At 46.5% G+C, this 23,383-nt stretch overlaps 1 protein-coding gene across 5 annotated transcripts in view; it reads right to left on the bottom strand.

The window, feature by feature from the left end:
• Nucleotides 1-23,383, bottom strand: part of Mical2 (microtubule associated monooxygenase, calponin and LIM domain containing 2) — a 186,097-nt gene that overhangs the window by 98,315 nt on the left and 64,399 nt on the right. For all 5 annotated transcript variants that reach the window (XM_028767996.1, XM_028767992.1, XM_028767994.1 and 2 more), the window contains 4 exons: nucleotides 10,818-11,025; nucleotides 7,410-7,526; nucleotides 5,044-5,145; nucleotides 3,123-3,278 (listed from right to left, as the gene is read on the bottom strand). In XM_028767996.1, coding sequence (XP_028623829.1) covers nucleotides 3,123-3,278; nucleotides 5,044-5,145; nucleotides 7,410-7,526; nucleotides 10,818-11,025 — 583 coding nt within the window. The remainder of the gene's footprint in view (nucleotides 1-3,122; nucleotides 3,279-5,043; nucleotides 5,146-7,409; nucleotides 7,527-10,817; nucleotides 11,026-23,383) is intronic.

Here is a 23,383-nt window from a genome sequence, read left to right as displayed (position 1 = left end):
CTGCGAGGTTAGAGGCCTAATGGCATCATGGTGTGTGTGTGTGTGTGTGTGTGTGTGTGTGTGTGTAGGCCAGAAGACAGTCAAGGGTACCATTTTTCAGTTGCTTACTTTCTTGAGACAGGGTCTATCACTAACTCAAAGCTTACCAACAAGACTGGCCAGCCAGTAAGTCTCAGGGATGCTCCTGTCTCTACACCCTAGAGCTGGGATTATAAACATACACCACCATGCCCAACATTTTTATGTGGGTCCTGGGAATTGAATTCAGATCCTCAGTGGAGTCATCTCCCCAGGCCCAGACCTCATCTTTTGTTCTTTCCACAGACAGCAAATCATTCATACATTAGGTTTCTGCAGTTAAAATCATGCTACCAGGTGATCAGTCAGCGCTGTGTTCTTAAGGGGATGCAGGGAAGCTCAGTCAGAGACACTGGCTTCACCTAAGAACTTAATAGAAGGTCGAATTTGTCAGGGTTGCTGAATTAGAAAGCTGGGGTAGGGCCAGCACCCTGAGTCTTAAGCTTCCTGTGTGATTCTGATGTTTACTGAAACCCAAGACCCTGTGGCTCAGCTTATGTGAAGGGAAGTAACAGGCACACAGTGACCTCAAAGCATCCACACAAGGTGTACTGGGTAACCATAGCAACACTCCTATTATTACAGTAAAATAGGAAACAGGCATGCATGCAGAGGGCCCCCAAGAGAGTCAAAGGAAATTTATTGCTGTCACTGATGTAAGACAATGACTTACAGTGGCAACAACAGCCAAGTTTAAAGGGAGCCCGTGAAGCCTTTGGAGAAACACACGCAATGTCCTGTCGTACCCCCTATTTGATGGTCTGCGTATTTATTTTCTTTCTTTTAAGGGGAAGGAAGGGCTGGAGAATTAAGTATTAAATCACTCAAAGGATATTATACTCTGGAAAGGAAATATTAAAACTTGTAATAATAAATTGTGGAGGCTCAGAGGGATATATAAGATGGCAAATACCACTGTGACCGGGAAGAGGCAGAGCCCGGCTCAGCAACTCAGCTGGTTCCTAGAAGCTGAGCCTTAGAGGAAATGATTCCATGGAAAGTGTTACCCTAACAGGAAATGCACAGAAGGTGGAGATCAGAGGCCAAGGCTTTAGGGGAACATGTGTGTCTTTCTCTGTTCCAAACACTCGTGGAACCTTAGACATAGACAGCAATGTGAATGCATATCCGTGGCTGTGTTATGGAATCAAAGCCCTTGCTGAAAGGCATTGAACCCTGAATGTTCTATCATCGTAGTGTATTGTGAAACATGATCCTTTTGATTTCGCCATCTCATTTGGCCCCTTGAACATAGAAAACCATTCCTATCTCAAAGGCAATACCAGGGCCAGATGGTCTTCCACAGTCCTCAGGCTTGGATGCTAAGAGATGCCACAGTCCCCCAAAACTACCATCGTGACTGTATTTAAGATATGATACTAAATGAGAAAGTTAGAAATGTGAGTGATATTTAAAATGTGCTAAGAAAAGGTGGAGGAGGAGAGGAAGAGGAGGACAGGAAGAGGAAGAAGAGGAAGAAGAGGAGGAAAAAGAGGGAGGAGGAAGAAGAGGGAGGAGGAGGAAGAAGAGGGAGGAGGAGGAAGAGGGAGGGGGAGGAAGAGGGAGGAGGAGGAGGAGGGTTGATTAGAACTGGAGCCACATTGAATGAGCATGTCGCTGGCTCTGAGGGCAAGCATCAGCACACCAGTGCAAGCTGGGCAGAGAGTACTGATGGCTTTCACTTGTTGTTTAGACAGGGTCTCCTATAGTTGAGGCTGGCCTCAAAGTGACTTTGTAGCTGGTGCTAGCCTTGAAACCTGATCTTCCTGCCTCCACTTTTTAAGTGCTAGGATCACAAGCAAGTGCCATCATGCCTGGCATGATGGGGGCTTAATTTAACATTATCATTGCACTGGCTTTTCTAGGAACAATGTGCAGTTTTGGTCAGGTTATAAAAAAGCCAAGTCTTTTTTGTTTCTCCTCTACTCTCATGAGCACGTGTTGCTTATTTACTGGCTATGTGGCCACATAGAATATAAGTCTTGGTTTGCTGATCTGCCTCAGGCTATATACCCCAGTGTTTGGAATGTAGCATGTATTCAAAAGAGTATCTGCAAAGCTATTGACTCACTACCTTCTGTCCTATGGACCTGTGGTTGGGTGACAACTGCTGTCAGAGCACAGTGGGGTGGAGGTGGGGGTGGGGTCCTTGTCTTGTCTCATAGGGAGGGGCAGCTGATGTGCTACATTCCTCCTCAGGATGTTCCCAGCATCTCATGCTGACCTTGGGCACAGCTCTCCTGGCTATCCTGTGTCACAGTGCATTATGTGGGTACCCTCTCTGGAAAGGATGGGGCTAACATTGACTTTGTCCTCAATGCTGAGCACAGACACACAACCGACAGTTCACGGCCGCTATCTATCAGCAAAGTCTATTATCTATTTCCACACATAACACCCAGAACATTCTCTCTAGATTCCCTCTTGTCCTTGAAGGGCCTCTGGACATTTACTATATGAAGAGAAAGTTTTGCTCCCTTCTCCAGTTCTAGCAACCACTGGAAGCCAGTGGGCCTGTGAACAGTTCAGAAATCTTGGACAAGGGATGAGGGAGATGACTTAGTCAGAAAAAATATGCATGATCTGCAAGTACTGTAGAATGGAATTTGATCCCCAGAATCCATGATATGGAGGAAGGCATGCATGCATGTATCGTAACTCCAGTGCTGCTGAGGCTGAGACAGATCCCTGGGGCTCCCTGGACATTTAAGCTAGCTTACTTGTCGAGCATTAGGCCAGTGAGAGGCTTTTTCTCAACAACAACAACAACAACAACAACAACAAAACAACAAAGTGTATGCCTCTGAAGAATGATGCTACAGGTTGTCCTCTAGCTACCACACATATGTGCACACATGCAAGCTCTCTCTCTCTCTCTCTCTCTCTCTCTCTCTCTCTCTCTCTCTCTCTCTCTCTCTCTCTCTCCTCTCTCTCTCTCTCTCTCTCTCTCTCACACACACACACACACACACACACACACACACACACACACACACACATACACACAGAGTGAATAGGGTCTGGCTCATAGATGAGGCTCTCACCTGTTTCTTCCTTCAGGTCCTGGAAGAACTTCTGGTTGAAGATGAAGGCTACACCACTGATCTCCTCCACTTTAGCCTCAGCTGTGCTGTTCCTGTTGATGAAGTTGGCAGTGATGGCGATGGCCAGCTTCCCTCGGAACTCTTTCCTCCTGAACCCTGCAGAAGAGAAAGGGTAGATGTCTCAGTTCTCTAGATCGGGTGGGAACTCAGACAGCATTGCTGAGAACACTCTTCACAGACTGCAGACAGGGACTCTGGGGCAGGCAGGCACCAGCCTTGTGCCCACAAGAGACATTTTGAAGTCAGTGGGGCTCTGTTCTTTTCTATACTGGACCACATGCCCTGCTTACATATCCACAGACCAGTGGCCAAAGTGATCTGTGCATCAGGCTACCACATCAGCCCTCTGCAGACATGTTGGGAATGTCACTGAACACACTCTGAAGGACCTTCCATACTGGGGTCCTACATGATCCAAATGACTTTGTTAGCATTTTAAATGGAAAAGAGAATCTTCTTTCGAAAAACAGGATTTATCTCATAAGACAAGGATGGTAACACATTTTCTTTCTATCTTTGTTGTTATCAGTCATATTGCATTGCCATCCTCCCACTGATGAAGTTTTAACCCTTGCTCTCTCTGTATGTGACCTTTTTTGGAGATGGAGTCATTACAGTTGAGGTCTACTGGAGTAGGGCCTCTATTGTAACATGGCTGACATCTTTATTCTCAGGGAAAGGCGGACACATATACACACCAAGCTTCAGGGAGAAGCTCTGTAAAGATAAAGACGGAGATAAGGATGGTACTTCCATAAGTCAAGCAGTACCAACAAAGCCTAGTAAATGAAACCAATACACCCGTGGCCAGTGGCTGCTACCTAGTATGTGTGCTGGTTGGTTTTGTCTTGACACAAACCTAGGGCATCTCAACTGATGAGTAGCCCCCATCAGATAGACCTGAAGGTGCATGTGTGCATGTGTGGTGGCATTTTCTTGATTACTGATTGATTTCTTGATTACTAGGAGATCTAACCGATAGCAGGCCGAGCACAGACCCTGGGCTTTCAAATATCCAGACTCATATTTTTCCCAAACCACCAGAACGATCCTATAAACCATACAAGTATTCATGTTAGCAGCTTCAAAGTGTCTTGTCAGATATTGCTGGGGTGTGGGAATGAAGGCGGGTAAGTAGAGACAGGGCAGAGCCTTGAAGATAGGAGAGGCCTGAGTTGCAGAACCACACACTCAGAATTTTCTGATATCAGTATGTGCATGCTGTCCTCAGTGAATGAGTTTTCCCAGTGGTGTGTCTGCAGTCTGTGACCCTTGACAGGAGCAAACTCAGATATCACAACTGTCCCTACTCTACAAGATAGTACTGGCGACACGTGGTTTATCATCCCTTGTCTCAGACAACAATTTCAGTGTGAATGAGTGCATGAAGCCTGCCTACTGGACTTACAGAAGCATGGCTTTGAATCCTGACACTTTGCCTAACTGCCTGGCAGTGGGCGTGCTTAAGAATTATGAAGAAAGAGGGTTCCCCTGTTGGTTGGTAGAGTCCTTGAATATGAATGGATGCCATTAAAATCTTGAGATGTTTGCCTTAGATGAAGTCAGAGTACACTTTGGCTAACACAGCAGCTCGGTGAGTTTGTGTTGACTTTTCCCACAGTACCTCCCCCCCACCCCCTGAAAAAAGCATTTTCACAGATAAGTCCTCCCCCAGCCCTCGCTTTGATGCTCTGAAAGGGTTCTGGTACCTATATTCTCATATGGGGATGCTAAGGCCTAGCAAGAGGGAGAGCGGAATGACTCCCCTCACACACTCAGCTGAAGCATCTGCCATCTTCATCTTCCTTCTCCAGTTCCCCTTGTTATCTCTCAGCCCTAGCCCCAAAAGAAGAGTTCTCACCTTCTAGCGTGTTCCTGTGGCCATCAGCACCGATGATGACATCAAACTCAAAGTCAGACAGGGCATGGTCCGCAGGGAGGAATTCTGCCCGCCATCCGATTTCTACCAGGGCAGAGAGAATAGGTGAGCTGACAGAGGCAGCCTGAGAGAGTAATACTACCCCTCCCAGTTGGCCATGAGAAATGGATAGTGACCCAGGGGAGCCTCCTGAAGAAAGGCCCAGGCATCAGACATATCTAGCCTTTTGACACTATGACACATGATGCTGTATACAATGTTCATGGTTGAGAACTGTGCAATGGAGGTTTTTTAATGGCAAAAGCCCCCTCTCATAATATTTGTATTAATCTTACTATTTCATATTTGGCACAGTCATAACTATCTCGGGTTGCATGTGGTTCCCAGGCTGCAGGCTGGGCATACATGGACCGTCCATATCCAGGTTCTCTCTGGTAACCTCAGGTTCCGTGTCAGTGTACTCCAGAACAAATCCGAGAGAGGGAGTCATTGCCAACCCTGCACCTAGTGTGGCCGACCTTTGCTAGGATGCTGACCTTCAGCCATCCCCAAACCCATTTCCCACGCCCTGTGTTTTTATCTCATTGGATTCACCCATATTTGCCCCAATTCAATGGCTTCTCATTGCACACTTCCAGAAAGTATGCAAGATGCCAGGGGCGGGGGTTACTACACAATTCTGCTTCTTGCTCCAATGGTCTGCTGTTTATACAAGCACATTCTCAGGGCAAGTCTGACTGGATCCTCAGCATTAGGACCAGCTATCCAGGAGAGGTGTTCCAATGGTTAGGAGCACAAAGTCTCTGAATGCCCCAAATGATAATGTCTTATTAAAAAAGCAAGAAAAGCCTCCCTGAGTTATCAAATATACAGGGCAAAGGCCAGAAGTCAGGGTGTACCCTCCGTGGGGAACTGCAAGGACTTCAAGGCACACTGCCTCATAACTGAGCATTTCCAAGGCAGGAAGCAATTCTGACAATAAGATATAAAACCTTGACGGTCAAACCCCATGATTATGGTGTGTGAAAAAGATCAGAATGTAATTTTCCTTTCCTCTAGTTTTTGTTTTTTTTAGATGGGTTATCAGTATGTAGCCCAGGCTGGCCTTGAAAGCATAATCATCTTGCCTCAGTGCTGGGATTACAGGTATTCACCATCATGTTCAGCTAAAATATTATAATTTAAATATTTGCAATAAAAGAAGAATATTAACAAGAATCGGCCTAGATGAAAGCGTCTTGTGATCTATAAATTAAAACTCAATAAAATTAAAAACACTGCTGGGTTTGACAGCTCCTATAATTCCAGCATTCAGAAATTCAAGAGATATCCTTGGCAATAGCAAGTTGGAGGCCAGCCTGGCAACATAAGATTATCTCGGGAATTCAGGAATAAAATATATATCATGAAAATGCCCCCCATAGGGAGTGGCACTATTGGGAGATGTGGCCTTGTTGGAGAAAATGCATCACTAGGGGGTGGGCTTTGGGTTTCAGAAGTTCAAGCCAGGCCTAGTGGCTTGTTGTCTACCTCTCCAGCACCCTTTCTGCCTGCATGCTACCATGCTTCCTGCCATGATGATAACAGACTGAACCTTTGAACTATAAGCCAGCCTGATTAAATGTTTTCCTATATAAGAATAGCCATAGTCGCTGGGCTGTGCACACTTTAATCTTGGCACTTGGGAGGCAAGGCAGGTGGATCTCTGTGAGTTTGAGGACAGCCTGGTCTACAGAGTGAGTTTCAGGATAGCCTCTGGCGACACAGAGAAACCCTGTCTTGACAAAAAAACAAAACAAAACAAAACAAAACAACCCAAGCAACCCCCCTCCCAACAAACAAAATGGTTATAGTCTCTTCACAGCAATACAACCCTAAATAAGACATATATATTCCAAGAAATATCTAAAAGCTCTATCTTACAACTGTCTTAGACATCTCAATTTCTTTACTGTATTTTAAGATACTTTGAGGGTATAGCAGGTATAACTAACTACCTGTGTGTGAACTGAGCATGTGTGAACTTTACTAAACTACCAGATTTGTCTTCTTTCCTGCCACTGACTGGCCGTCATTTGTCAGAGTTTCATCTTCCTAGGGACTGGGTAACCAAATTATAGGATTCATGGCCTGGTAATAATTGCGCCATCACCCCCACCCTTGTTGGGATCTGAAAAATAAGCCCAAAGCCACAGCAATGGTCAAAAAAGGTAAAGTATTTGTCAGTGGAAGTGTGCCAAACAGCTCCCAGCAAAAATAACTTGCAGAGATAGCCTGTGAGAGCCACCGGCGCAGATCCCCATGTGGAATATCTGCCTTCAAGGCAGAGAAAGAAAATCACACTGTACTTTGATTTTCTTGGTCTTCAGGAGGCTCTAGAACCCTCACAAATTCCACATTCACATGGATTTCCACCCCCAGCATCAGGGCCACCTTGAACAGGATGAGCTGCAGTTGTCGGATACCTGCGAGGAAGGAAAGAAGGGAGAGAAGATGGTCAGGAGCAATGTGTGAGCAGCAGCTATGTGTAAGTACTGGGCAGGTGTGGCCCAGGGCGCTGTGGCCCAGAGAGCCCAGAGCATAGCCGCACGGCGGCTGAGCTTGGACCAGATGCTCCAAGGTTTTTCGTTTCTCTCACACAGTGTCCTTGGGGACCCTTCTTATTCTCATTTAATAGAGGAGTGATTGGGATTTGATGAAGTCAAGTGATGGTTCAAGGCCACACAGAAGCAAACAGTGGACCATGGGAGCAGTTCTGTATGACCTGGCAGCTCTGTTCTAGCTGCACCATGCTGCTCTAGAGAGATCTGTCAGTCTTTCCTACATCTTTGCTGAGCCTGACTCTGGATCTGATGAGATGGAGAGAGAGAAGGAGATACCGAGAGTCAGGAGCCACAAGGAGAGGCTAATGGATAGGCCTATGCCTAAAGTTCCTCCCTCTCCAGTGGTAAGGGGAAAGGCAAGGAATTCTCCCCACCAACTGGACTCAGTGTTCCCTGCTTTTTACCATTTCAGATGCCTCCAGTAGTGCAACCTTGTTTGTTCCCTACCACTCAGCACAAAGGGGCATCCCTCCAAGCATTTTTCTGCACAGTAAGAAGCTTTCAACTACCTGTGGGCTTCTCTGTACTGCCTGGGTATTTAATATTCATTGAGTACCTACAATGTGGCAGGTGTCCTCTTAGGCACAGGAAGATGGGCACGTGTTCTCTAACGGAGGAAGCAGATGAACAGAGTGATGGGGTCTTGGCTGGGACTGAGAGAGAGGAGTAATTGGGAGCATTAGATTCCCTGGGGAGACGGAGGACAATAGAGGCCACAGGAGGCCAGGACACCCAGAAGCCTGGGAGCTTCTGGGTAAAAATCTCTTTGGTGTGGTGACAGAAAGAAAGTAGATATCCACCGGAGGAGTATGAGTGGACAGTCCACACTTCCTCTTCTAGAACAAATCCTTTGAGCTAAAGAATAATAATGGGGTCTCCGTAGAGGGCAGGGTCCAGGTTGAGGATCAGGAAGACTAGTGGTGGGGGACTGGGGGAGAAGAAAGAGAGAAATTTAAGAGGGACCAGAGTTGGAAGGAATGACCAGCTGTGCTTCTGTCCTGGGATGATAAGGAGGGACAATGAGCATGTAACGAGCAGGTCAAGGGCCTCTCTCCCTCAGGCAGAGGACACAGGCAACTGCTACGAACCTAAGGCTGGAAGAACAGTGGTAGGGAGTAGAGAGTCCTAACACAGATCATACAGAGAACTGCTGAGCAATGCTAAACCTGAGGTGGCAGCTAAGGATGGAGACTGCCTACCTCCGAACAGATGCCAGGCAGCTGGGTTTATAGAACCTAGGTCGCAACTTGCTGCGAGGACAGTTCTTCCAGGGGAGGCTTGGACATACCTCACAGTATCAAGGTTTCTGGCTTCCAACACACAGTAGGTGCTCTATGAGTCCTTCACCTCCATTTTCACAGAGCTACCCTTGAGATGCCACATCCTCTCAGCACCATGCTCAAAGCCTCATTCCACATTCTCACTGACAGACCTCTGGGTGGGACAGAGCATCCCGCCAGCTCATGCTGTGGCTTTCTGGGCAAATACAAATTTCTTTCCATTGAACTCCTGGAATTTTCTCATCCCAAAGTGGGAATAAACTCTGGGGCTGCTGCTGGTAAATTCTTCTGTGTCTGAATAAATTACACCCTTAGTGGCTGATAACCCTCTCCAGTCCCACCCACACCCCTCACTTCCCATCAATTCTGGTCTTATATGGGCATGGCTCTTTGGGCTTCCTTCTCATCCACCCCCATGGACAAGTGTGGAGCTCTTTTAGGTCTGAGAGCCACACGTGGCAGCCCAATCACTGTACATCACTGGACACAAAAAGTACTTTAGTATTTACTACACAACTGACATGGCGCTAGCCTGTTACAAACCTGACCCCATGTAACCTTAGCCATTCAAGGGGACAGAATTAATCCTGTTTTATAAGAGATAAAATTGAGGCCTGAAGAAAGTAAGGAGTTTGAACCAAGTCAGGAGGAAATAAAAGAGACATGCTTTGTTTTTACATCATTCAAACACTTGAATCCCCACACGATCTGCCTGACTTTCTCAAGTTCGACTGTCACACATATGAAAGCTGGAGACCTCCTCCCTGTGAAGCTGAGAGGAGGAGGGATGCTGCCCCTCCCAAAGCCTCAAGATTCCACATCACAGGCATTCAGAGGCTGGCCAGCATCTTCAGATGCTATATTCCCAACTTCCGCTCCCAGCCTCCCTGAAGTCACATTATGTTGCTTTCTCTCTTGTCAAAGCTCTAAGGGACACTGGTGAGAGATCAGTCAGAGATTACACATCCGATTACGTCACTCCTCTGATCTACCACCTGCCCTGCTCTGAAGTGCTAGCAGTACAATGCGCAAATGCCTCTGCACAAGGAGGTCTCAACCATCTGGCCCTGTTAGAGGTTTTGCGAATTCTTTCTTTCAAATTCCTCCTGGGAGTGTGACTCACTCTATTAAAGCATATTTTATTACTGACAAAATCTAGTGAGCTCCCCAGCGTACAGTCTCTGCTACTTGCCTCTGGGCTCTGTATTTCATTCATTCACTCAACAGATGTTTATTGTTTCATCTATTACGTGTCAAGCACTTAGGCCCTGGAGACAGGTATTTTGGCAAGCAGTGCATGTCAGTGTCAATGACCAATGGGACTTAACACAGAGACCAGAGTAAGTCACAAAGCAGACCATCATGGTCTGAGTGAGAAATGTCCTCATGGGCTCATGTGTTTGACATTTGATCTCCACCCAGTGGCACCATTTTTAGGAGACTGTAGGACCTGTAAGAGATAGTGACCTAGCTGGAAGAAGTGGATACAGGAGGAGGATGGAGAGTTTAAAGTTTATAGCCTGGCCATTCTGCTGGGCCTCTCTCCATTTCTGGATCTGCTCAGATATGAACTAGCAGTCATGAAGCTGTTTGACTGTTTTTTTACTTTCCTGGCATGAGGGATTGTATCCTTTCAAATCATGAGCCCCTCACCCCCCCCCCCCAAGTTTCCTCAAGCTGATCCCTGTGAAGAATTTGGTCTCAGCCAAAGAATGTAACTGATACACAGTCCTCCAGGTAACACCTGAGAGTTGGATGTGTGTGGATCATCCATAGTCAAAGGACCATCTGGGACTCCTAGATGGGGCAAGGTGAGTCTATGAACAATGAGACCTGGGTCGTCCTGGAGCATCCCACCCTGAGCCCCACTCACTGATGTGGTCAATGGAGCCGGCACAGAATTTCCCATAGAACTTCTTGGCCCCCAGGCCCCGCAGGTCATGGATAGTGAAGGGCCAGAGGTGCAGCACATTGTTCCGGGAGAAGGTGTCCCTCTTCTCCACCACAACCACTTTGGCCCCTAGGTAGGCAAGTTCAATAGCAGTGCGTAAGCCACACGGTCCTCCTCCAACGATGAGACACTGTGGAGGGAATGGAGAGAAACCTTGAGTGTCCAGACAGTGCTGTCACAGAGGTCCCGCCTCACTAGCCACAGCACACTGGGCATCTGCCAGGTCCGGGCATTCATCCTCCTAGTACATATTCCCTGTAGGCCCATCATAGACTAGACACTGTCCACACTCAGGGAGAATACACCAAAGGATTTGGGGAGAAGGCACTGTAAGATGCACAGACGATTCTAGGCAAGGCTGGACCAAACCAAATCTGATCCCAGTCCTGGTATGCCACTTCTTATTATCCTTTCCTGAACTGGGTCTGTGAAGTGCTGCTTTTCCTCATAGGGCTGTTGTCAACAGGATCACCCTTTGGAAAGTATCTTGGGCTAGGGATTTGGTTCAGCTGTGGGGAGCTAGCATAGTGTGTGCAGGTCCTAGATTACATATCCTCAGCACCACTAAACAAGTACATAATAACATATGTTGTGAAAGTGTATGGAACATCATTCCTGTGGCCATAGGCTAGCCAAGCAAAAGCCAAGTAACAAAAGAAAATATTGTCAAACTGGACTTCATCAAGATTAAAAACTTTGGTGCTGGGGCTGGTGAGATGAATCAGTGGCCAAGAACACTCTCTGTTCTCCTAGAAGCCCCAAGTTTCATTCCCAGGGCCCATGTTGTGTGGCTCACAACCACTCCAGTTCAAGAATCTGACACCTTCTTCTAGCCTATCATGCATCTTCATACAGATGCCCCCTAATACAAATAAAAATAAATCTTAAGATAAAACAGATGTTTCAAAAGGCATTATTGTCAAGGCAGTGAAAAGAATACCATCATGGTGGTGTATGTCTGTGAGCCTAGGCTAGCCTGTCTTAGCTCCCAACCCTCACCCCTTCCCCAGCCTGCCGAAGGAAAGGAAGAAAGGGAAAAGACATGCGTTGATGGGAGAACATATTTTCAAGCCACATAACTGATAAGTTCTGATAACATACTTGTATCTAATATGCATAAAATCTTGACAGCTTAAAATGAAAAATAAATTAAAATACCCAAGCAAACCCTACAGAAAAAATTAAATAGCATTTTTCCCAATAAAGTTATACAAGGAATCAGAAAGTATATAAAAAGGTTCTAGCACTACCAGCCATCAGAAAAATGCAAAACTAAGCCATGGTCAACGGTTACTCCCTCGTTATTAGTAAAGGCTTTAATTTGCTGGGGATATATGACTCAAGAGCTGGAAATATTCATAACTCACATATTGCTAGTGCAGATGATTTCAGTCTGTCATAGCAATTCCTTTAACAGTTAAGCACAGAGGTACCATGTTAGCCAACCATCCCAATCCTAGGTACATACACTCAGGAGAATTGAAAACCTCTCCATGAAGAGCAAGGGAAGGATTTTTTTCACATCAACCTCAAACTGCAAACAACTCATGAACTTATGAATTGATGGCTATGCAAGCTATGATATATGCATGATATTGTGGGTTCAAACACATGTGAGTGCAGGTACACATGTGTGCGGGGACCCAAGGTCGACATCAGGAGTCTTCCTTGATTGCTCCCCACATTATTCAAATGACCCCACAGCTCGCTGACACAGGATAGTCTAGCTTGCTATCTTGCTTTTGCTCTGGGATCCCTGATCTCTTCCTTCTGAACACTGGAACTACAGATGGGCTGCCACACCCAACTGGCACTGATGTGGGTTTGGGGATCTAAACTCTAGGACAGGCAATCTATAGAGACAGAAAGATTGGTGGTGATAAGGTTAAAAGGGGTGAGGGAGGGTTGGGAGTTAGTGCTACTGGATATATGGTTTCCTGTTGGAATGTTCTGGAATTAGGCAGTGGTGATAGTTATCTACTTTAGTAGGATGAATTTTATAATATGTTCATTATACTACATACAATAAAATAGTCTGGAGATGAATCAGCAGTTAAAAAGCATTGGCTGTTTTCTAGAGGACCCAAGTTCAATCTCTAACACCCACATGGTACCTTACCAGTCCAGGGGTAACTCTAGTTCCAGAGGATCCCATACCCTCTTCTAGTCTCTATGGGCACTGCACATATGGTACACACAGTATTAAACAAATAAAATCTTCAGGCACAGAGGTATATGATTGCAACCCCAGAACTCAGGCAGAAGCATTGCAAATTCTAGGTAAGTTTCAACAAACAAAAATTGTATGAGAAAAAGATAATTAGAAAGAACTGGTACAAATGTTGGATTTTTTTTTTTTACCAAGTTCTAAATTTTATCATACATTTGGATGCCTTGCCTGCATGCATGTCTGTGCTATCAAATACATGCGTGGTACTCACGGAGAACAGGAGAGGACACCAGAGCCCCTGAAACTGGAGTTACAGATGGTTGGGAGGTACTTTGAGGGTACTAGGAATTGAACCTGGATCTTCCCAGAGAGCATCCAGTATTCCTACTCACTGAGCCAGCTCTCTAGCTCTGAATGTTGGGGTCTTATTACTGAAAACTAGTGCCTTCTTTTAGAGACTCTCAGGCCTTTGAAATAATTAGAGTGCCTTGTAGCTTATTCTGTTTCATTCACAGAAGAGGAAAGCTAATTCTTCACGGTAGACTACAAGGGACATTAGAGGAGGGGCTTTCCATGTCATCACCATCATCATCGACATCTTTATCACCACCACCACAACCACCACCATCACCATCCTCTGCAGCTCACATTTGTGGAGCACCCACTCAGATTCATGTGTTTGACTTCTCAAATTCAGGAACTGTTATTACTCATACAAGAGAACTTTTACTCTGACCATTTCCCAAATGGGGAAAGCAGGTCACAAGGTAACTAACTCCAGGATCTAAACCTTGGTGGCCTCTCTCCCGAGCCTACTGTGCAGTACTGCTTCTGGTTTGGTAGAAATAAAAAGAAAAACCAAATATCTCGGCTGATGGAGCCCATTCAGAGAGAAAGAGGAGTGAAAAGGGGCAGAAAAGTGGAGAGCTGGTCTGCACCCAGATGCTAAAGGTCTTAAATGCACTGGTCTTGTTGGCACTGGGGCCATGGGTAAAGAAGAGTCAAACAGGGGTTTGTGCAAGGTCCATGCCAAGTCACTGCACATTGAAGATCATGTCTTTTCTAGAGAGGACACAGTCTGTTAGGACAGAAGAGGGGGACACGTGGTGACCTAGATAAACACACGGACATCTAATTTTGTGCATAGTCTCGGTGTTTCATAAGACCTGAAAGCATGGCAGTAATCCAGCAGAGGCAGGAGTTCATAGGTGAGGGTGTGGGTGGGTGGGTGGGGTGGGCAGGTAGGTGATACGAATATGTGAAACTGTTCAGCAAGATAACAATTGAGAAGGCCATCACACGCTCCTCACTCACTGTCAGACGTTGCTGAGACATCTGGAAACTTTCCTCTACTTGGGATTAAATGTTATCTTAAAAACACAGCCCCCTTCTTGAGCAAATACTCCATCCTCTGGCTGTCTTACTCCCCTAGGCTGCCAAGGTCCCAGAGGAAGACTCGATCAAGCATATCAGAAGCTCCCACACTCCAGTCAGTTCGTTTACTGGCTGGAACCATCTGAAGAGTTTGTAGACACCCAGTTAGAGGAAATGAAGTCACTGCTGAGACTTGACTCACCCCCAGAGACTTTGGGGAGCGTGGTGGGGGGAAGGGTGCTGGCTTCCTCTCTGGACAGAGGTGCCTGGAGACAACCAGCTTCCTCAGCCCAGATCCACACTTTATCTCACCCTCCACACAGCTTCTTGCTCTACATAGCCAGACAATGACGGTCACTTCAGAGCCTGCTCCAAACCCCACACTTGTGAGGTTTGCTTTGGGGCAAAGTCTGGACCCGTTACATGTCTTTGCAGTTACTGCATGTTTCCTGTCAGTGAGCTCTGTCACTCTACTGCCAAGGCTGGGCCAGCGGGAGCATGCAGGGTGAAGAAGGAGGGCAGGAAGGAGACAGAGGCCTTCTGCAGTTTCTGTTCACCAGGCCTGACCCAACTCTGGTCTCCAGACAAGCCAGGGAACCTCCTCTCCTCCAGCCAGGGGCTGTTATGCATAGAGTGTGCAAATATTAGCTAGGTCTCATGTTCACTCCTCTTGGTGGCACCTGGGTTTCCATCAGGGAATGCTTGGCTTTTCCATCATCCTAAGCTGTTACATATTTTGGGCCTGAAATCTCAGAGAGACCAATCATATTGTAATCTTAATCAAAGCAAATGCCAATGGGCTTAGTTTTATCAGGGGAGAAATCCAGGCTGGCACAAGGGCCTGTTGGCTGGGGTTGTGGAGGCAGGACAAGTCCCCCTTGGATTATGCTAGCTATGATCAGAATGGGGACTTGGTATTCTGACAAGGGGCCAAATACAGCACAATCATGTGTCTGGGCAGAGGAGCAGCCCTGGCTTCCTGGGATGCCCATGGCCAGTGTATGCCCTGGACAGGTGTGGCTTGGCAGACTGAATACAGAGGCAAAGGACTCTCCCCTTTACCCAGACCCAGCCAGCAACTACTGCTGAGACCAGACTTTCAATAAATAGAGCTTTTGGTTAAAACTCAGCCTCAGTCAGTAATATGTTCACTGTACAAGCAGGAGAACCTATGCTTAATGAAAGAACTCATGTTAAAAAAAAACACAGGGAGAGAAAGAACAAGCTGTGTTTGGTGGTACACATCTATCATCCAGCTCTGGGGAGGTAGAGACAGGTGGATCCCTGGGGCTCACTGACTTCTCAGCCTAGTTGGGACAGTGAGTCTCAGGCCAGGGTTAACCTTTGCAGATTTCCACCCAGACAGTAGGAACAGGGGTCTGCCAAGGCCACTTACATCAGTGGATGTGAGAATTATCTCTGCACTGGGATGATTGAATTATTGCTCATTGAGGGGCACACAGATTTGACTGCTGAGATTTGACTCACCCCCAGAGACTTTGGGGAGTGTGGTGGGAGGAGGGGTGCTGGCTTCCTCTCTGGACAGAGGTGCCTGGAGACAACCAGCTTCCAGCAGGAGAGAGACCCTATCTCAATAGACAAGGTAAGTATCTCCTGAAGAGTGACATTCAAGTTGTCCAATGGCCAACACACACATATGAGCAAACATGTATATATACCATGCCCCCATGAACACACACACACACACAGACACACACACACACACACACACACACACACACACACACACACACACACAGAGCCCAAAGGCCTTCTTAAATTTGACTGGACACTTTTCTCCTATGGTCCCACTGGCTCACTCCTTACTGCTGTCCCAGAACAAAGCTCTCATGTTATCATTGGCTGGGCCTCAAGAACTGCCCTATCCTGTGTGTTATCTGTGTGCCTGGAACGCATCCACTGCCTGGTACGCACAGGAGGCCCAACACGTAGCTGATGGATGAATGAGCTTCCCGCCCACTCAACGCCAACTCAGTTCTGGCTTTCTGACCATGAGAGGGATGTTGGGTGCATGCCAGCCAGGGTTAATGTTTGCAGCTTCCCACCCAGACAGAAGGAGCAGGGGGCTGCCAAGGCCACCTACATCATGGACAGCGGTATTATCTGTGCACTTGGGCCATGTGAATTATTGCTCGCTGGGGAGCCGGTAGATCTACCACCAGCAGGAAATCCACTGTAAAGATAAGCTTAGAAGAGTTCAGACCTGCACATTCTACACAAGAGACAAACACCACATGGAAAAACAGACTATTTATCAAGGAATGGGGTGGAGGACAACAGATAGTATACCTAGCCAAGACATATATGCTAGTCAGGGTGGGAGTGGGGGCTTACATAGAACTCTTGCTGCACTTCAGAGGGGCCCTGAAAGCATGACTCTTTAAAATGTGTATAAATGTGTATGTGTGTATACACATACACATACACACACATATATGAGTGTTTTGTCTGCATGTGCCTATGGAGGACAGAAAAGGTTGTTGGATCTTTTGGAACTGGAGTTAATGGGAACTGAACCCAGATCCTTTGTGAGAACAGCTAGTGCTCTCAACCATTGAGCAATCTCTCCAACTCCACCTGCCGTTTTTGCATTTATGTATTTGTGTGGTATGCATGGGTGTGTATGTATATTCACAAGTGTAGGCATGGGTACACATGTGTGCACATGTGTGTGTGCCTGAAGTTGTGGAGTTGACAGCTAGGGTTTTCCTCAATCACTTTCTGTTTAATTCAAGTGTGCACAGAGCTCAAAGACCTAGGTTAGTCTAGCTAGCCAGCTTGGTCTGTAGATCCTTGCCTCTGAGCCTAGATTACAGACAAGCTGCCACACCTAGCCAGCATGTCGTATGTGGCTTCTAGAGATCTGAACTCCAGCTCTTACAATGCATGGCAAGCACTTCATACATTGAGCCATCGTCCCAACCCAATTACTAATTTCTCAATGGCACAGTGCACCTTCCAACTAGCCCTCCTCCCATCCCATAAATGAGGATGCTGGGACCTAGGACAGAAAGTACAGGAGTCACTGAGTGGAGCCAGGGCTAGGCCAGGACTCAGCAGTCTGCAGCCTTTGTTTCTGTCTCTGTTTCCTGCCTCTCTTCTCCCTGGGTGCAATGTGAGCCAAGGCTATGGTGAGATGCTATGTAACAATAGAAATGGCCCAGACAGGGGCCTGCCATTCATAGCCTGCTGACCACTGCGGTGCCCCTTGACTGAAATGAAGTTTAACACACTTCACAAGCACTACTTGCTAGCCACCGCCCCAACCACATCTTGTGTCTCATCTTTGTAATCACCCTTTGAAAGTGTTAGCATCACATCCACCTTGGAAGTGGAAAAATGGAGGCATAGAAAAGTAAAGCAAGGCTGGAGAAATGGCTCAGCAGATAAGAGCACTTGCTGTCACACATGAGGATCTGAGTTCAAATCCTCAGCACCCATGTTAAAAAAAATCTTGGTGTAGCTATGCCACATGTGTGACCTCAGCACAGCTGGAGGGGGCAGAGATAGGAGGGACCCTGGAGCCTGATGACTGTAAGCTGTACCTCCAGGCCCAGTAAGAGACCCAAAGGACAAAGGACAGAGTGTTAGCACATAGGGACGCATGCCTGCAACACCTGTGCACACATGTGTACACACACACACACACACCCACACACACACACACACACACACGGTGCCTCCTTGTGTGAGCAGTGTGGCCAGGGGGAAAGGCAGGGTCTGAGGACATTTTCATTTGTGAACGTTCTGCCCCTCAGCTTGGAAGTCATGAACACAGTCCACAGTTTTGAAGGGGTGGAAAGAAAATGGAGACAAAGAAAGCAAGAAATTCTTCTCAAGATCATGTAACAAGTAAACCATCACATTTGGATTTGAACCCAAGCCTATGCTCTCAAGAGCTTGCCTTGAGAGTACAAAGCCTGAGTTATCAGGAACTTCATGGTGAGAAAGGAGGGAGGCCATTTCCTTCCTTCCTGAGGACACACGAATGCAGCCAGAGTTCAACCTGGGTTCACAGGGCCTCTCTGCAGGGTAGGACAGGGCTATGCCCAAAGAAGCTTCATGTGCTTCCCCAGGGTGGAAGTTCCCAGGACAGATGGGGCTTGAGCCTTTGCAGGTCCTGAGAAGCCACCTCAGCAGGTGCCTCAGCTGCAACGCTTCCAGTCAGATAGCACAAAATGTCTATGGCAGGCTGGTGGCCTGCTAGGTCTCTCTGGTAACAATAGCCATCCAGGCACTCTGGCTCTCTTGGGCAGAGCTTTGCCACTGTACTTCCCAGAATGGCTTCACAGCCTCTGGCTGTTAGGACAAGAGACTTATCTGAACCCAGGCAGAAAGCCCATGGCTGTTCCCGGATGACTGCAAGCAAAACCAAACTGTTCAGTGTTTGAGGCCTAGACATCTGCTTTATGCCTACAGGGAGATGGCTCATGGTGGAAGCTGGAAGAGTTTATACCCTCATTCTGCACAACAACAAAGAGGGGACCTCATGGGAGATGTGCCCACCAAGAAGTCCTTGGAAGGCCTGGCCAAGGAAAGTTCTTCATAGACACTTCACACTCCATTTTTGGCAAGCTGCTAAAACTCATTTGATTAGTGGAACCCAGCCCCATACAACTTTCCAAATACTTTTGCCCTCCCATGCCCACCCCTGGTTTCATGTAGCCCAATCTGGGATTGAATTTTATATATAGTTCAAGGATGACTTTGAACTTCAGGTTCTCCTGTCTCCACCTCCACCAAATGCTGGGATCGGAGACATGTGCCACCATACCCAGTTTAGACAGTGCTAAGGATTGGACCCAGGGCTTCATGTACGCTAGCCAAACACTCTACCAACAGAATGGTATCCTCAGCCCAGCTCTCTCTTGTATCTCATTCAAACCTAGCTCCTGACTAACTCGTACACTCCACTTAGTAAACATTAGCTTCCTCTTATCACCATGCCTCTCCTCAAGAAATACCTCCTCCATGAGAACCACTCCGTTTCCGTCTTTCCCTCCCCACTAACTGGAGTGTCTGGGTACCCTTTTCCTCCTCCTCTCATCAACAGCATAAGTAGGGAGCACAGGTTCCGGGTCCTGTGAGTTTCACTTGCAAACACCCTTCCCTTAGCCTTATGAGTATGCTCAAGATGGCACTGGTCTGGAAGTTGTAAGCACAGTCCTCACCCATATGGCAATATTTAGGCCTTGTGACATCTTCCCACTTAAAGTATAAGGTCCCTGAAGCCAGGGCATAAGCTCTACCTGAGCCCAGCCCCTGCTAGCAGAGAAAGTGAACTGTGGCACTCGTGTGTCCCTGCCAAGAAGAGCAACGTTAATAGTAGCACTAAGACTAGAATAAGATCTGGAGGAGCCCACACTACCTGCCGTGTGCCCACAGCCAGTGGGAAGAGTGAGTAACTAGATCCTGGTTGTAGAACAAGGGTGAAAATGTGACCTCTAGTGTCAGAGGTCAGGCTCAAGGTCACCAAGCTGCTATTACTTTTTCCAGGTCAGAAGCTGTGTTTACTAGGAGCGAGATCATCAATTCTCTTCCGATCACCTGAGATGTGTGGGGACTTGTGAGACGGCTCTGAGGGTTGTGGACTCATGTCCTTTGCCTCAAGAAACTGAGAAAGCACAGTTGGGAGTAGAGAAGGAAAGCAGATACAAAGAATGTTCAGAGAAGGTGGAGAAGGCACAGACTGGTAAGAACTGGGCTGGGGAAATTAGAGAGGCAGAAGAAATGGCAAGACTGAGGAAGAGGGAGATGGCTGTGGACCAGGAGGGAATCTGGACAGGGCTAGAGTTGGGGGCCGAGAGGGGCAGAGAAATTGAAACCAGGTAGACATGGAAGAAGGAGCCAGACCTGGAGAGTCCTGGAGCAGGTATGGTCTCCATTTCTTCTTTGGCCTGTAGTAGGTTTGGAATACAATTGCAAGAATCCCCTGCTTTTACATCTAGAACAATGACAGATGAGAGAAACTGGAGAAGGAGAGTGTCCTTCCAGGGCATTTCAATGGAAATTTCCACTGCCCCACAGGTGTCAGACACCTAGGCTGCTGCCCTCATCTTCCTGGCTCTAAATGAGCAGCAGGTTCAGGCTCACTCTTGGTAGGCCTGGCCATACACTCATATCCCTGAACTCCCCTGGATTCCAGAAGCAACCATGGCCCACCTGCATGCTGACATTTCTGCTCTAATAAGCATCTCACAGATCTACAGGCTGCTCCTGACCTGTTCCTCACCCCCACTCCCCACCACTGTCTTGGGAACACTTATGGACTCCTCCAGCTGTGTACACAAAGGTGCTTGTTCCATCCTTAACCTCTCTCAGGATCCCTTCTCACCTTGTTGTCACAGCAAATCCACGGACTCCCTTTGAGCACACCCAGATCTAACCACTGTTCACCGGCCCCTGTGGCTCTCAGAACTCAAAGTCAGAAGATCTCATCGAGATCTCCAGGCCCCGTGTGACCTTGTGTACAGTTTTCTTCTGACTTCAGTGTCTACCTCCCCCTCCTTCTCGGCTCTTGTGCATGGCCTCAGCGTGCAAACGTCCTTCTTGCCTGCTTCCCCTTTGCCATCCCTCAGTTTTCTAATTTAAAAAAGGGCACCTATTATAGGACACTTACATGTCTAGTTGTGTTTTCTACAGCATTTTAAATGTTTGCAAATATTCTAAGCATCTGCCTAAGAAAAGAATTTCTTATACTTTATTTATAGTGTGTGTTGTGTGTGTGTGTTTGTGTGTGTGTGTGTGTGTGTGTGTATGCATGTGCCATAGTGCATATGTGGAGGTCAGAGAACAAATTCTGGGAGTCAGTTTTCTCCTTCCACTCTATGGGTCCTGGTGATTGAACTCAGGCTGGGCATCAAACACCTTTACCCGCTGAGCCATCTTACCAGGTCTGGAATCTGCTTTTTGTGTTTTTCCTATTACAGGCTCTCCCTTTTTATTCTAACATCTTTATAGTACTTTTGGTAAAATTCGAATGTTTTTCAAATAGAAAAAAAATTGAGAATCTTAGGTAACATCAACATACTTGCCACACAGATTCTGCAATTAGATTTTACTCTCCATGCACTCATCTATCCATTCATCGAGCCTTCTACCCATCCACAGATTCATGCATCATCTTTCCAGATACCTACTCCTTCATCCATGCACTCATCTATCCATTCATCATGTCTTCCACCCAGCCACATATCATCCATGCATCAACTATCCAGATATCTATTCCTCCACCCATGCATGCATTCATCTGTTCCTATCTATTCCTTCATCCATGAATCTTTCTATCCATTTACTTATTCCTCTATCCCCACATCCATCCATGCATCTACGTAGCTATTCAGCAATTTGTCTTACTTCTTGGTACGTCTCAACTGCAGGATCTTTACATTTCTTTTCAATTACTTCAGGGCAAGAGTTCAGATGTCAATATTTATTCATGATTTAACTTTTAATTTTATTTTTGTGTATGAGTGCATATATATTTGCCTGCATATATATTTGTACGCACATGTGTTCCTGTGATCACAGAACCAGAAGAGGGCATCTTATCCTTGGAACTGGAGTTATAGACAGTTGTGAGCTACCATGTGGCTGCTGGGAACTGAACCCAGGTCCTCTGGAAAAACATCCAAATTCTCTTAACCACTGAGCCATCTCTACAAAACCCCCTCTTCTAAGTTCTAAATCATTATTTCTCTTGATCAGATATTTTCAAGGTATGCTTTACACAGACGGAAATTCACATCTGTTACATGTGTGCCTGCATCCACACAGCTGTGCCTCAAACTTAATCTTGACTAGATCTATGACCTCCCCGTGCAGGTCAATATCTCAGGTACTGTTCTTCAGGAGCTGTCTACTTTATTTTCTGTGGGTTTTTTTTTTTTTTTGACAATGTGTTTTCACTAGGACTTGGGGCACTCAGATTAGGATAGCTTAGATGGCCAGTAAATCCCAGGAATTCTTCTCTCCCCGCTTCTCCGGTGCAGGGATTACAAATGCATGCAACTATGCCTGCTTGTTTTGTTTTTTGTTTAACTTTGGTGCTGAGATTGAGCCTGCGCCCATTGCTTTTTTTTTTTTAAGATTTATTTATTTTGTATATGAGTACACTGTCACTGTCTTCAGACACACCAGAAGAGGGCATTGGATCCCATTACAGATGGTTGTGTATAGTTGCTAGGAATTGAACTCAGGACCTCTGGAAGAGAGGTTGATGTTCTTAACTACTGAGCCATCTCTTTGGCCCACATCCTTTGCTTTATTTAATCATTTTCTCGCTGTCAATGGGCTTTCTTCTGTGTAACTCTGTGAAACTTTAACCTTCTGGTTGGCAGCTCAGTGTTTAGGGTCATCAGCAAGGGACTCCTAACAAAGTGCAGGACCCTGGTTGTCTGCCCTTCCTCCCTTCAGGAAGGAAATCATAGGTTCTTCCAAGATCCAAATGGGGTTGTCACAAGATATCACATTTATTGAGGAGGAATGAGAGAAACAAGTTTCCAAAATAGTGTAAGACACAGTCAAAGCTAAGACAACCAAAGTCAGTCAGAATCCACAAGTTGGGAGAGCAGAGCTACAATATATACATGGTGCAAAATCCAGAAATATAGCTCATTTTATCATCTTCTTCTTTTTTTAGTAGCTTATTAAGGGGTTCCCATAGAATAACAATAGCTAAATTTTAACTGCATGCTAAGACCTTCCCATGCTAAGTCCATGCTCACATCACACGGTCCAATGCTGACAATGTTTTGCAGCTATAGCTGCTGAGTCGTAGAGCTGAAAATGAACCCAGGCACCTGGTCCTGAGACCATGTATCTAACCATGGTGCACAGACCATGCATTTAACCACGGTGCACAGACCATGCATTTCACCATGGTGAACAGACCATGCATTTCACCATGGAGCACAGACCATGC

Source organism: Grammomys surdaster, unplaced genomic scaffold (genome assembly GCF_004785775.1).
Source record: "Grammomys surdaster isolate TR1022 unplaced genomic scaffold, NIH_TR_1.0 184, whole genome shotgun sequence".
Lineage (NCBI taxonomy): Eukaryota > Metazoa > Chordata > Mammalia > Rodentia > Muridae > Grammomys > Grammomys surdaster.
The sequence above is the reverse complement of the archived record's forward strand: the minus strand, read 5'-3'. Positions and strand labels throughout refer to the sequence as shown.